General features: G+C 40.4%; 3 protein-coding genes across 3 annotated transcripts; 1 reads left to right on the top strand and 2 right to left on the bottom strand.

The window, feature by feature from the left end:
- Positions 1–1,599: 1,599 nt before the first annotated feature.
- LOC115679520 (probable WRKY transcription factor 32) lies at positions 1,600–6,540 on the bottom strand. Its single transcript, XM_056310873.1, has 5 exons — positions 6,266–6,540; positions 6,077–6,114; positions 3,498–4,192; positions 3,211–3,369; positions 1,600–2,214 (listed from the first exon to the last, which is right to left on the bottom strand). The coding sequence occupies exons 1-5, from the start codon at positions 6,435–6,437 to the stop codon at positions 1,857–1,859; spliced, it is 1,422 nt and encodes a 473-aa protein (XP_056166848.1). The 5' UTR covers positions 6,438–6,540; the 3' UTR covers positions 1,600–1,856.
- A 1,545-nt stretch (positions 6,541–8,085) lies between these two features.
- LOC115665768 (psbQ-like protein 3, chloroplastic) lies at positions 8,086–8,884 on the bottom strand. The gene has a single exon (XM_030587606.2). It carries the CDS (start codon positions 8,747–8,749, stop codon positions 8,204–8,206), a length of 546 nt encoding a protein of 181 aa, XP_030443466.1. The 5' UTR covers positions 8,750–8,884; the 3' UTR covers positions 8,086–8,203.
- A 2,485-nt stretch (positions 8,885–11,369) lies between these two features.
- On the top strand, positions 11,370–13,022 carry LOC115665766 (cytosolic sulfotransferase 12-like). Its single transcript, XM_030587605.1, has 2 exons — positions 11,370–11,396; positions 11,985–13,022. Exons 1-2 carry the CDS (start codon positions 11,370–11,372, stop codon positions 13,020–13,022), a joined length of 1,065 nt encoding a protein of 354 aa, XP_030443465.1.
- The last annotated feature ends 697 nt before the right edge of the window (positions 13,023–13,719 follow it).

Raw genomic sequence — 13,719 nt, 5'->3', positions numbered from 1 at the left:
GATATTTGACCATTTACTTATCCAGTTTTGTTCCTGTTGATTGAATGGTGTGACTCATTTATATTTTGCGATGACAACTTCGCAAATTTCGTCTGGCTATACCGTGACATCTTGTTCTTGGGGTTTAGCTTCAGAAGCTGAAGCACTTAATTTTGGCTAGTGATGTTCCTTAGCATATCGCTAAGTATTCTTTCTCCACAAAGCATCACAAATCTCTTTGTTGGTTATTGTTAATTAGATTTCAAGGAATAAGGTCTAAAACTTGCCAAGTTCGTGCATTTAAATAATAAAACTTTCGTTTTGTTAATTTATGTCCTAAAACTTTGTACATTAATTCTTTCCTTCCGTTGATGAAAGGATTCAATCAAATCGAAAGATACAAGTTTTAGAGCTTGAATGCACGAGTAAAGTTTTATAATTTACGAACGATGTTAAAAGCCTGTTCGATGATCATCTCGATTTTGAATAGAGAGGACTGGCTTCAATTTGGTTGTCGGAAGTTCGACCCCGAAATCAGCGATTTGCTTTTGCAAGATGGTGGATCTCAATATGATATTAAGCAGATGATCCTATGTCGATGCTGCTAAGGGGGAAGATTTCTTGCCTGGAGCCGGGTTCATCGAACTAGATCCATCATAACCGTGTTGATCGTGTGGGTTCTACGTTGGCAGCGCTTACGGGTCGCACAAGATCGACCGTTGAGATTGCACCCTGTTTATGGACTCGGATATTGGCAACAATTTCCTCGCCATAGGAGCAGGTTGCTACGCAAACTTCGGAATTGAAATGTCGGAGACATGCCACCGTGACTTTGATATTCGACACAATTTTCTCGTAAGTAATTGTCAGACTTTTGCCGCTACTTTTTGCATTTGATCAATTAACAAAATTTGACTTTAGAGATATAACATCGCCGTATATGCAACTTTTAAAATTGGCTTCTTTTACATTAATTATCGATAGTTCAATTATCCTTTCTACTAAAATAAACGAATTTATTACTATATAAATGAGATGTACTCGTAGGTCTTCGTCCATTAAAGTGAAGGAGAAATCCACAATTCTTCTGCGTATTTGGAATAGCAACAATTTAACAATTATTCTTATTCATACGCCATAGACTTTTAAATTATAGATTTTCATTGTTTAAATAAGCGATAAACTAGAACAAGCGCACGCTACACGCGCCCCGTGCATTGTGATAGTGAAAAGTCCACTCAACTATCAATCAAGCAAGACTTCCACATGGTTACTCTTCACATCTCACGCTCGAGCACTAGAATAGTCTCGCTATGATTCTTCAAGCACCTACCTCTTGCTCATCAATGAACAATGAATAGTCAATTATGATGCACTAGCATATGTTCGCTTTTGGGACATCAGCGAAGTTCGGGTTTAGTCTCCAATTCGATTTAGAATTAATCCAAGGCAAACAAAGATCATACCTTTGGCCTCCTTTTCCCCCGGCTATATAATGTATTCTAACTTGTCTTGATCATGTAGCATTCGGCTTGCGCTTCTCCAAAAACCATTACGACTGCATATCAAATCTTGAACCACACCGAGTTCTTGTATTGAGCTTAGTAAAAAACCTCCATGTGGATGATAAATGCAATCATGCATACGCTATTTCTGCATTCGCTAAACGTCATGACTTTATGTGCACTACACACTATCTCTTCTCCTCTATTTAAACAGATTCTACAGGGCATTTAAAGGGGAACTATACAGGCGCCCAAAGAGACTACAACAGAGAAAGACATATATCAAAATAAATACAGACTACTGGGCAAAAAAATTGAAAAAATTCAAACCTGGCAATTAATTCTACTCCAGTTCAGATATCTATTCACTTTTCAACAGGGCTTGATTTCGAATCCGATGCTTAGAAGAGTCCTTGCTGATTCCATTGCCTTCTCACCTCCAAGTTCCATGGCCTTTCCAGTCAATTCACCCCCTGTATCTACAGACAATTGGGTCGAAGCCTTTCCATTTTGGGATGCATCGACTTTTTTAAGCTGTGCACTGCTCATGGAAGCTGGAGCAGCAGCAGCAATAAGGGGAGCGCTTGGTGGGCCATGCCTCTTTTTGGGAACTGGCATGTCATGGTCATGTATTCCCTTGTAAGTGATTATGACGGCATTTGCATTATCTATGGCCGTCTCAATTTGTTTACGAACTGGGCAACCCGCTGAAGTGCACCTGTAGTAATTCCTGAAATTCGTAGAGATCATAAATGCGATTACAAAAAGCTTCAATCTAAAAAGAAATGCTAGATCATGGAACACGTCGAAAAAGCTTTCTCGCATATCTTTTGATATTGTCCCCTTCATGTATACTTAGAACAATATCAACTTCAAGTTACTTATAGAAAAACAACCGCAGCCACCAGTACCTAAAACTAGCAAGGAAACACCAGGGACACACCAACAATCCACTACTATATTAAAAAGTACACAAGCATACTTTCCCTCAACTTAACTGCCAACCAGGCCAGAATACTGGTTCATGCAGATCACTTATTATTGCAATCATTAGGTGCTTACCTTATGCAAGTATACAACTAGGAAGACCTCGTACAGGCTACAACAGTCTCATTGCAGAGCATATTATGCTGTGCTCGAAATATGATTCACAGTTATCCACTTGCAGATTATGTAAGTACTTGAACTTCGAAATTGATTAGTGGAAAAATCTTGTGATTGCAGAGACCTGTTATGTTCATCTATGTTGTGCTTATTCATATATACAGCCAAATACAGCTTTACCTCCTCTCACTATAGTCATACTACAATCGCATACATTTCATTTAACTCTCTGGTCCCTATATCCAATTTCCAAATATGATTGAACGTGCTTTCATTTACTTAAAAGCAAGCAAGCAATCATTCTTATCTATACATAAGCACCAAGTGACGCAAACAGGAAAGTAAAACAAAATTAATTGCCACGCAATGCCCAAGAAGCGCTTAGGAAATCCAAAGAAAAGGGACAGAAGTGAGAAAATCTTTTTTCTTTGAAAAGGAAATAAGATAAACAATCAGAGAAAAAGATTGTTCAAAACAATAAAAGGTCCAGTCCCTTCATTTTCCCTCCACAAAGCCAAAGCTTACCCTAAGAACCTTGCCACATCAATATATTCTGATGAATTAGTAGTCTCTTTCTTTTTATAACAGAGAAAAAAGCCAGAGTAATCATATATGCATGCACCTGGGGTGAGGATTTCCCTTTACCATCTTCTGCCCGTACTTTCGCCACCTGTAACCATCAGCAGAGATCCCCACATCACCCGCTGCATGCACAACAATCTTAGGTTTCTTTCCAGGTTTCGGTTGAGGATCCGAGTGAAACGACTTGTTCTTGTTACCACTGCATGTCAGAGAAGAGGAGAAAAATGATTAAGACACCATCTAAACAATAATGCTTCCTTGGGCGATTGAGAGATTAGAATTATTCTAAGAGAGAACACAGGAGGAATTACAGCTTCTTCAACTTGCCTTTGTCTAGGCTCTATTTCATTGACAAGCTCATTCTTTATGGTAGTTTCCCCATTTCCACCAAAGCCACCTGAATTTTGATGCTCACTTTTGGTTCTAGCAGGAATTTCTTGGACTAGCTCCTTGGAAGAAGTGGTTGGAACTGAATCATCAAGCACTCCGGCTGACTGATTATTAGAAAGATTCTTGACAGCAGGCCCAACAGATATTTCAAATTTACCCTCCAACATGCCATTGACCTTCTTTGGTGGATCATGGTTATGTTGACTTCTGTAAACAGTCTCTAACATATGGCCTAGCTCATCACAACACTCGATCTTTTTTGCAGAACATTCTGTGTTTGTGCACCTGAAATAACTTCTTGAACCTTTGGGACTTTTGACTTGCTTTTGACCATATTTTCTCCAGTTGTAACCATCGATGTTAGACGTCCTTAGAGCTCTAGGGACATTCCTCGTGTAAGAACTTCTTATGTCCGGATCTGGCATGCAGGAATCCGTAACCTTCATCCCGGAACCTTGTTCTACTGGAGTTGGACTCGGAATTGACGAAATAGATTGAGTAACAGAAGTTGGTGATAATTGTGATGACGCCATTGGACAAGATGATGAATGCAGCTGGTTCTGTGTCTCTCTTCGAACCGCCTCCACTGTTCCAACTGCTAGAACTTCCTGGTGGGACTGTTGAACTTGCTCCTGAAGGCCAAAAATTGTCATCACGTCAAAGGCTTGCAAGCATAGATGAATAAACAAATTTTTGTTAACACAATCTACGAACAAGTGCATGATGACCTGGTGACAGTAAGAGAAAAACATATTTCCTGAAACTATCTGGTTTATGATTCATTGGAAATGTACTTACATCTAAGCTCACGATGTCACAATTGAGATGGTTCTAGATGATGTCTTTTACAAATCATGGCTCAAAAATTTGCCAAGAATTTCAAGCTAGTCTCTTGACCGCAAATTTTGATATTCTCACCCCCAAACTTTCAAGCATAGTACAATTTTCAACATTTATCATATACCGCACCAAATTACATAGTAGATAGAATCTCACCAGGATACATTGGGGAAAATGCAGATGAATAATATAAATGCCTCTTCATGGCACTTTGTTCTTCTTAAAATTACTGCCAAAACTAAGTAATTATACAAAGGTTTCACATGATGTTACGCTTCTAAGTTCTTTAAGATTTTAAGTATCCAGAATCAAGTAAAAGTCAAATCTCCAAAGCTCAAAGTGACAGCGAAGCAAATTAAAAAAAAGGGCAAATTGTTTCATCACACAAGTTTTTAAGTCTGGGAAAGAAAATCAAATTGTTCCAACTTACAATCATGTTCGAACATACATTTTTCCTGAAAAGGGAGAAAAGGTGAACCGCATATTCTTTTGACATTTCGGAAAGCCATCTTATAAGCAAAATTATCCTGAAATGGTTTAAAAGAGTTTTGACTGTGTTCAAGATCAACATTCTGCCAAGATATGGCAAGTGAATCGTGGAGAAAGCAAATGTCCCAAGGACATAGAAAGTATTGCTTCTTTCACAATCAATTGCATATCTCCTTTATAACAATGCTATGCCTTATTCCAAGTCAATCCCACCAGATCTTCAAAGTTCAAGATCGATAAATCTTCAGGTACTGTGTACCAGCGCACTTGGAGCACTGTTACATTTTCCTTCCTATCTTTCTTTTAGCATGCAAATTTCATAAATGAGACAAACCTGACGCACTACCCACATAGAAAAAGTTACTTGTATGAGTACTATCCAACATCTCTATAAACCATCATTGGAGGAAGAACCCCATCTAGTAGACTGAATATATAGGGTGCAACAGGAAAACACCTCATCTACATGGACCTCAAGAATACCTTTCTTGCAGATGTTTGGTTAACACGTCTCCTGACACATATTATCAAAAGTCGCCTTGTGGCTGACCAGGTGGTGGTACGGGCATTCCATTATTGAGCTAACACTTTAAATGATTTCTATCCTTTAATCAGACTTACATCTGGTTTGGATTTCTTCCTCAATCCTCATGTTCATCCTACACTCAAACTAGTATGGCAAGGTGCATCCTGAAAATAGTCCACGCAAAACAAACATAGGATTGTAAATGTGCTAAGCTTTCTGATCAGATCCAATCCCATAAACAATTCTTGATTCAGGAAATCACGGTTTTGATTTTTGAGGATAACAGGGGTTCCGTGAGCGGTCTGCCAACTGTTCAAAAGGTCGATTACTTGAGATAAGCCAGCAAGTCATCTGAGCCCCAAATTGCAAGAATTGACTGTCAATTGGTAGCCCATTGAGAAGCCCACTGACAAGTTTACGACAGTGAACCAGCTAAGAGGAATCATATGTTCCATAGTCTTCACAACAGTATCAGTCAAGTAATAGCGCGAATTTCATCATCATCCATATGGAGAAGTGAAATTAAGTGGAATAGAGTGAGAGTGACAAGCTCGCCTTATGCAAATAAATTCACAAGGACTAAAATTAAGCTTCCTCCAACACAAATAGTAATCAAATGGAACGCCAACTGAAATTAACGAGTGTAAGGAACCGCAATCACCTTGGATTCTTCCACCGCAGCAGAACTCGCCTTCGAACCTGCCAATTCACCCACCACCACCGCCTCAATCACCAAGAGCACCAGCAAAAAGAAAACGAAAAAAACAAAAAACACTGCCCAACACAATTCTTCCCCCCCCCCCCCGCTTTTTTTTTTCTTTCCGAATTCAAGACAGCTTCGGGAACTCACCTTCGCACCGATCACGATCGCCCCGCGGCGACGGGGCGGGGGTCGCCGCGGCTAGGGTTTCCGACGGCGGGCCTCCCTCCCCCGCTCCCGCTCCCCCTCCGCCCGCACCCGAGCTCGGGAGCTCGCCGGGACGGCCGCCCTCCGCCTCGGGAGCTCCTCCCTCGCCCGCCATGACCGGACTCCTCCCCCCGCCGACCACCACCGCCGCCGCCAGCGGCGAACCGGCGACGACGACTGCAGCACCGAACGCACCTCGAAGAAGAAACCCGCGCAGATTCCAGAGGTTTCCGGCGGTCCGAAGCTTGGAGCTGCAGGCGCGCTCCGGCCTCGATTCCGTTCGAATTCGCGATTGATGAGAGAGAGAGAAAGAAGAGAGAGAGAGAAAGAGAGAGATTCGTTCTTCTTCTTCTTCTTCTTCTTCTTCGTCGGGAACGGAGGAGAGAGAGAGGAAAGAGAGACGGGGCAGTATCTGTGTCCTTTTGACTGAGGGATTGACCGCTCCAGGTGGGGTTTGTGTGGAACGGCGTAACGGAAAACGGGGCCCCCCCCTCCCCGAGGGGGTCGCCGTTTCGCGTGGCGCGGGGACGGCCGTCGGATCCGTTTCACCTTTTGACCGTTTCGTTCACGGCGTGAGGGGGAGGCCTTTTGTTTTGTTGCTGACTCCACAGTGCCATGTGATAAATGCTACGCTGCTTGCTTTCTTCCTTCATTTATTACTCATCTTTCCGTATTGAATTTGCAATAGATTTTCCTTATTTCGCGAAAAAATAATAATCAAAAAATATTTTTTTTAAAAATAATTTATTTTGTTGTTCGCCTTCATTAACCAATAGAAAACGTTACGAAATTTTATATCTAAACATTTTCATAAGCGATAAAAATAGATTTCATTTATTTATCATACATTGTTCGAGATATAGAACAATCCTTCTAAAATTAATATAATTATTAGTTGTGATTAAATAGTAATTTCGATTGAGTCTGGTTGTATCTAATTATGGCCCATGTCACGTGACCCGTGTAAATCCTTCTGAAATCAAAATTTGTGTTGGGATATGAAATAATCAGTGACGGATAACAGATAATACACGATAGATTTGATGTTGATTAGGAATTTATTTACCGGCAAGAATGTTTAATTCATGGACGGGGCCTAGTTCTAGGGAAGGTATAATGAATGGGCAAACCTAGTTGAAGTATTTATAAAGAATAAAATACATTGAGAAAAATTTAGACAATTGGAATATACCTCGGATAATGGAAAAAAAGATTGGTCTTTTGAATTACTTGCAAAAGGAATGTGAAGTGATCACAAAGAGAGAAAAACTCAAATTATTTCAATATGGGATTAGTCCAAATTGCTTTGAAACCTTTATGAATGTACACATCGGTGCAATGCCGTCAAATGAAAAAGACCAGCGCCTACTAAAATAAAAGGGGAGTAAATGATGAAGACTAAAGAGTATGACATGATGTGGCATTGTCTTGGAAAAAACCTCGAAGCCAAGTCATTATGGTATCTCCGACTATAGATATGGCGCTAGCGAAGCTAGTTTGGCCCGCTGCTTTGCTCCGAAACAGTCACACTTCTATAAAATGTACTTATCTCATATCATATATAATGCCCGCACACATGCATAGGCACAGGCACGGGCACGGGCACGGGTTGGGACGGGGCCCGGGATCGCATTCCCCATCCCCGCCCCATGAGGTGAAACTCCACCCCGCCACAGCTCCGGGACCGAGCGAGGCGGGGAAGGGCCGGGCGGGGCGCTTCGTATAGCAGGCATTGATCGACCTATCTATGCACACCACTCGTAATGCCTCAAGTCGATCAGCTACATTACATAGAACAGCAAAGAAACATCCATTGAGAGATTTCACATGGCAGACTTTACTAGTTCGTTACGATAATCTTTTGCTGCAAATCAACCAACTTCATATCAAACTCAAAATCTCCTCAAGAGCAGCGCTGATCTTCTCGTAGCACCGCCGCACTTGAGGCCCGTCCCGATCCCTCGCTGCGTAGTCCAGCCTCAAGACGCCATTGAAGAGGTCCGCGTACAGCTTCCTCAGCCTCGGCCTCTCGCCCCCGGGCCTGCTCTGGATGATCGTGTAGACGTCCTGCTTCAGGAGGGCCGAGCTCTCGCGCATCTCCCGCTGCGCCTCCTCCCACGACCCGGACTCCAGCAGGGGCTTCACCGCCAGGAGCGACCGCGCGTGGCCCCGGACTGCGCCCTCCGCGTCCTCGACCGTCTGGCCGGGCTTGACGAACCCGAACTCGAAGGCCTTGGCGGGCTCGGGTCGACGGAGGAGGAGCGCGGGCGAGGAAGAGAAGACGAGGGAAGAGAGTGAGGAGGACAGCGCGAGCCTTCTGGTGACGGAGACGAGCGGGCGTGGGCGGTCCGTGGTGTGTTGGAGCGGAAGTGGAGAGAGGTTGGGTTGGAATTTGGGTTGAGAGAGCGAGGGCTTGGTGGCTTCCATTTAGGAATTTCGTCGAACACTTGGTGGGTGGACTAAAGCTTTGGATATTTCTGCTGGTGAAGCGAGGGAGACGGGCGATGGAGACCCGAAGGGAATGGAAATAAAGATAAGGTAGTTGTTGTGTCGTATGGGGACGGCCACGCATGTTGAGTTTCGTTTTAGTCTTAAAAACATTTTACTCCTTTTTTTCCGTAATTTATTTTTTATTTTATTTTAAGGATATGAAACTTTTTAAATCTTATTCCAACGTAGTTTTTCCAGTTAAATTTTCGGCGAAAATTGCTGATGCAGCGATCCAATCTTTGTCGGCCATCTTATGAGACATGCCACAATATCAATGATTTTTGACAAAAATTAGCCGGACGCACTTCATGCTTAATTGACAAAATTGAGAAATTTAAAACTAAATTGACCTCTATGTATTAAGTTTAGATAGAAGTCTTTGTATCTCGTGCATTTTATGTTTAGATATCTTTGGGAGTACCGTGTGAAATGAAAAATTGGTCCAACTCGCATGACCGTACGGTTATGTTGAATTTGTGACGGTGCAACATTGACGACAAGTTTCAACTTGTGAGAGGTGGGCAACCGGATGCAAGAAAGTACCATGGAATGAAGATTTTGTTTTTTTTTTTTCCAGTTTTATTTAAGGAATAATATCACAATTGTCTTTCTATTTTTGTCCAAAATTAAAATCATTACACTATCTTTTTTTTTTGTTAAAAAACTTTCCCCTCAACTTTGTAGGAAATGTCAATGTTAGTCTTTTTGTTATACTTTTTCTTTCGCTAGTTAATTTTTCTTTTTTTGAGATTGGCTAGCATGAGGGCATTATCAGACAAATAGTAACAGTGCCAGCAGGACCACAAATTATCTTTTGCTTAGGATGGGCAACCGGAGGATTAGTTTCAAAATGGGAAAAAATTGTTTCAAATTGTTGAGATACAATCGCAAATATCAAATGCCAGCCAAGTCCTTCAAATGTCAAACTCTAGTTTCAAACTTGTTTGATTTCACATCTCATAATTTAGAGAAAAGGTATAATAAAATCTAAGAATCGATAAATGAGAACAGTATATATTAGGTATACCTAACAGAGGATATAAATTGTAGACTATCAATTCTTTTAACGTTTTCTGATCAATGTACACAACGATTAAGCTCTTTTATCTACACATTGAAAAACAAGTTAGTCTTTCGCTGCATAAAAGAAAGTTTACTAGTCTCTTATTAGCTTTAATAGCTCACAGAAGAGGATTCTTGAACATTTTATTTTAGTTGTTATTTATCAGAATATTATATTATTCTTGAATTGGATAAGCTTAAACCATTTTTTCCTTGTTTGTTTTTTTTATATAGAGTTCCTTTTATAGTAATTGGATCGATGAAAAAATATTACAAGATTTGGTTGAGAAAAATTATTTAATTAAAGATGCTAATGATGAAGATATCATGACAATAAGAAACAAGGAATTTATGTTATCTTAAATGAGTATAGAGTTTAACTCTTATAAGTTCATACATTTTATAATATTTATACCAGAAAGCTATATTTAACATTAGACTTTTAAACTGTTATAAAAGGAAAAATAGTAATGAAAGTATAATTCTTTAAAATGTGATCAAAGATTGATGTAAACAAAATAAAAGAAAAAATCAGCTTAAAATGTAATAGAAGATTTTAATCAACTAAATATCATTTAATAGTTGTGATTATCTGCATTTTGGTCATTAATAATTTTAGGTTTTTTCCCCTTTAAACTTACTTTTAGCAAAATTTAGTTATTTACAAAAAATTCATCCGGTTTCCTTGGGAAATTGTGGAATGCAGATTGCACAGTTATTTCGCCTAAAGTAACGGTGCAGTCATCTAAGCATTTTCCTCTAGAGAAAATTAACGTCCCACAAGGGTTTCCAAGGAAATGCGATGGTAATAATCTTTATATGAGAGAGAGAGAGAGACGATCATAACGCTTTCCTCAATAATTGGAGCCGTGCACTTGTCTTAAAGACGTCTTAATGATTATGTCATGAAGGGAACAAAATGATCTGAAAATCATCTACTAGAGATCATCCAACACGATTAACATCTCCTCTTTGACCTGTCTCTCTCTCTCCCTCTCCCCCTTAATGCAATGGTAATAATCTTCATTAAAGAGAGAGAGAGAGAGATGCTATCCTCATTAACGTGGAGCTGTAGTTGTCTTAAAGACGTCTTAATGATTTTCTCATGAAAGGAATAAAATGACCTGAAAATCATCTATTAGGGATCGTCAAGATTTCACCCTTCATCTACTTTTCATTGGTATGATTAACATATCCTCTTTGACCCCTCTCTCTCTCTCTTCCTTAATGCAATGGTAATAATCTTCATTGTAGAGAGAGGGAGAGAGAGGGGATCATAACGCTTTCCTCAATAATTTGGAGCTGCACTTGTCTTAAAGACGTCTTAACAATTTTGTCCGAAGGAAACATAATGACTTGAAAATCATCTACCAGGGATCGTCAAGATTTCACCGTTCATCTACTTTCCACCGATATGACCTCTTTGACCCATCTCTCACTCTCTCTTCCTTCACCTCGCATTTGCATACATGAAGGTGTCTGCCAGTTGCCGGCGATGACGATTCGTGGGAACGTTTCACCGGTATGCAACGATCCCCCTTTGTTTACAACGAGTTCATCCTATGTGTTCTCGTATTTTGTGATTGCTTGTAGTTCTGCCTGTTGCATGATTTATTAAAAGTTTTAGTAGTAGACATGACGGGTGTCGGGCAACGAATAATTTGGAGAAACAGATTTCATCGAAAGAAGGGCTTCGCATGAAGGAATGTACCGTATGATGATGGAGATGCGAGAGTTGTTGGATATATAGTAAGGTATACAGTTTAGATCTAAAACTTCAACGAATGATCATTTTGATTGCAAAACCTTTTAGAATCAATCAAATTTGAATGGTGTCCATGACTTAGCTCGCATGAGAATCCTTCGAAGCATTATTTTTAAGATTATGTTGATCAACTTGGCTCTTTGCGGCGATCCATATGCCGTGACAAAAGGATCAAGGGAGTTTATCTGTGCTCAAAAGAAAAAAAAGAGGAAATGAACTTAAGAGTAACTATAAATAGTGTTACGATCGTGGCTTCATTCACATGCATTGTTTGTGCCTCTATGCTAGTGCATTTTGAAAGAATGTTGTTAGAATTTTTTTCACCTTTACGTGTTGCATTGTAAGGTGCCAAACGCTGTTGCTTCTGATCTCTCCAGTCAAGAAGAGCCTCTTAAGGAACAAATTGCCCTAGAATGTCAAGAAGCAGACAAAGGAGAAGTACCCATCTCATCATCTTTACCCAAAGAAAAAGGGTGGTTGACTGAGCATTTCTACAAGTATCAAGGCTTCTGGTATGACAATCACTTCCTAAGAGGAGTCATCTGGGCCCAGCAACATTTCGAGGGCCGGCCCACCGACACACTCTTGGCCACCTTCCCTAAAACCGGCTTGACATGGCTCAAGGCTCTCTCATTTGCTATTGCCAATAGGCACAACCAAGACCTCCCAAGGCACACTTTGCTCACAAAGAACCCTCATGAATGTGTGCCCTACATTGAATTCTATGCCTATGAGAAGGACCCCATCTCGGCCCTCAACTCACTTCCCTCGCCTAGGCTTCTCTCCACTCACATCCCTTATGCCTCACTGCCGAGATCTATTGCGACCTCAGGGTGCCGGATCGTGTCCATCGTCCGAGACCCGAAGGATGTGTTTGTATCAATGTGGATCTTCATTGGCAAAATAAGAGTTACAGATGGTGATAGGCCACCTATTTCTTTGGAGGAAGCATTTGAGCTATTCAGTAGAGGGGTATCTCTTTCAGGGCCATTTTGGGACCATGTGCTGGGCTATTGGAAAGCAAGCTTGGAGTATCCAAACAAGGTCTTAATGTTGAAGTATGAGGACTTGAAGAGTGAGACAGAGCCCCATGTGAAGAGGCTGGCAACTTTCTTGGGCTGTCCATTTACTCCTGAAGAGATTGATGGTGGTGTAGTGCAAGAGATCATAAAGCTGTGCAGCATAGAGAGTTTGAAGCAAATGGAGGTGAACAAATCCGGGGTCCATCGTATGGGGACTCAATCAGGCTCGACGGTCGAGAATAGCGGGTTTTTCCGGAGAGGGGAGGTGGGTGATTGGAAGAATCATCTCTCGCAAGAGATGATTGAGCAGCTCGATCGGATAACCGATCAAAAGTTGGAGGGTTATGATTTGAAGTTCTAGTGTATATCTTGAAGCATAAATGAGAAAACTATCCAACATTGCGGCATAGCTCTCGATCACGAGCTAATATGAAGTTGCTAGAAAGAAGGCTTCAGTTCAAATACGATGTTCTCGTCTCTGACACTATAAAGTTCGCACCAATGTGGAAACTGCAGTAATTTAAGTTCCAACGGCTTTGTTTGTTTGCTATGCTAAGTCCCAAGAAGTAAAAAACTGTCCAAAAAAATAAAAAAATAAACTGGGTTTTGACAATAATGAGGTATCAATTACTGTTAGCGTTATGATGTTCTTTAATTGGTTTTGAACAATGAATATTCATTAAGTTTACTTTCATTGAATTCTGAGATTAGAAATGATATATTTTGTACTATACTTAACAAGATGCAATTAAATGTTTTGGCGATTAATGTAAGACTTAAATCACTCACACACGTGAAATTTTTCCATGGTTTTGGCCTCGCATCACTTTCACTAAATTAATGAAGTAGGTGTCTAGATATATAATTCTATTACCTCGGATCCTCTAAACCTAAGACAAAATTATGGTTTTCAAATATTTTCATGGTCTTCCAGTTTTATACTTGAGATTTGAAAAATGTAGATGAAAGATACATAGAAAAGTATCAAAAAGTGAGAACCTTTAGGTACTCATATTTTGTAATGTTTTTAGCTTTTGTTTAGGTACTTGAATTTATAA

Source organism: Syzygium oleosum, unplaced genomic scaffold (assembly GCF_021117445.2).
Source record: "Syzygium oleosum isolate NSW1041296 unplaced genomic scaffold, Sole_v2.1 Sole_v2.04, whole genome shotgun sequence".
NCBI lineage: Eukaryota > Viridiplantae > Streptophyta > Magnoliopsida > Myrtales > Myrtaceae > Syzygium > Syzygium oleosum.
The sequence above is the reverse complement of the archived record's forward strand: the minus strand, read 5'-3'. Positions and strand labels throughout refer to the sequence as shown.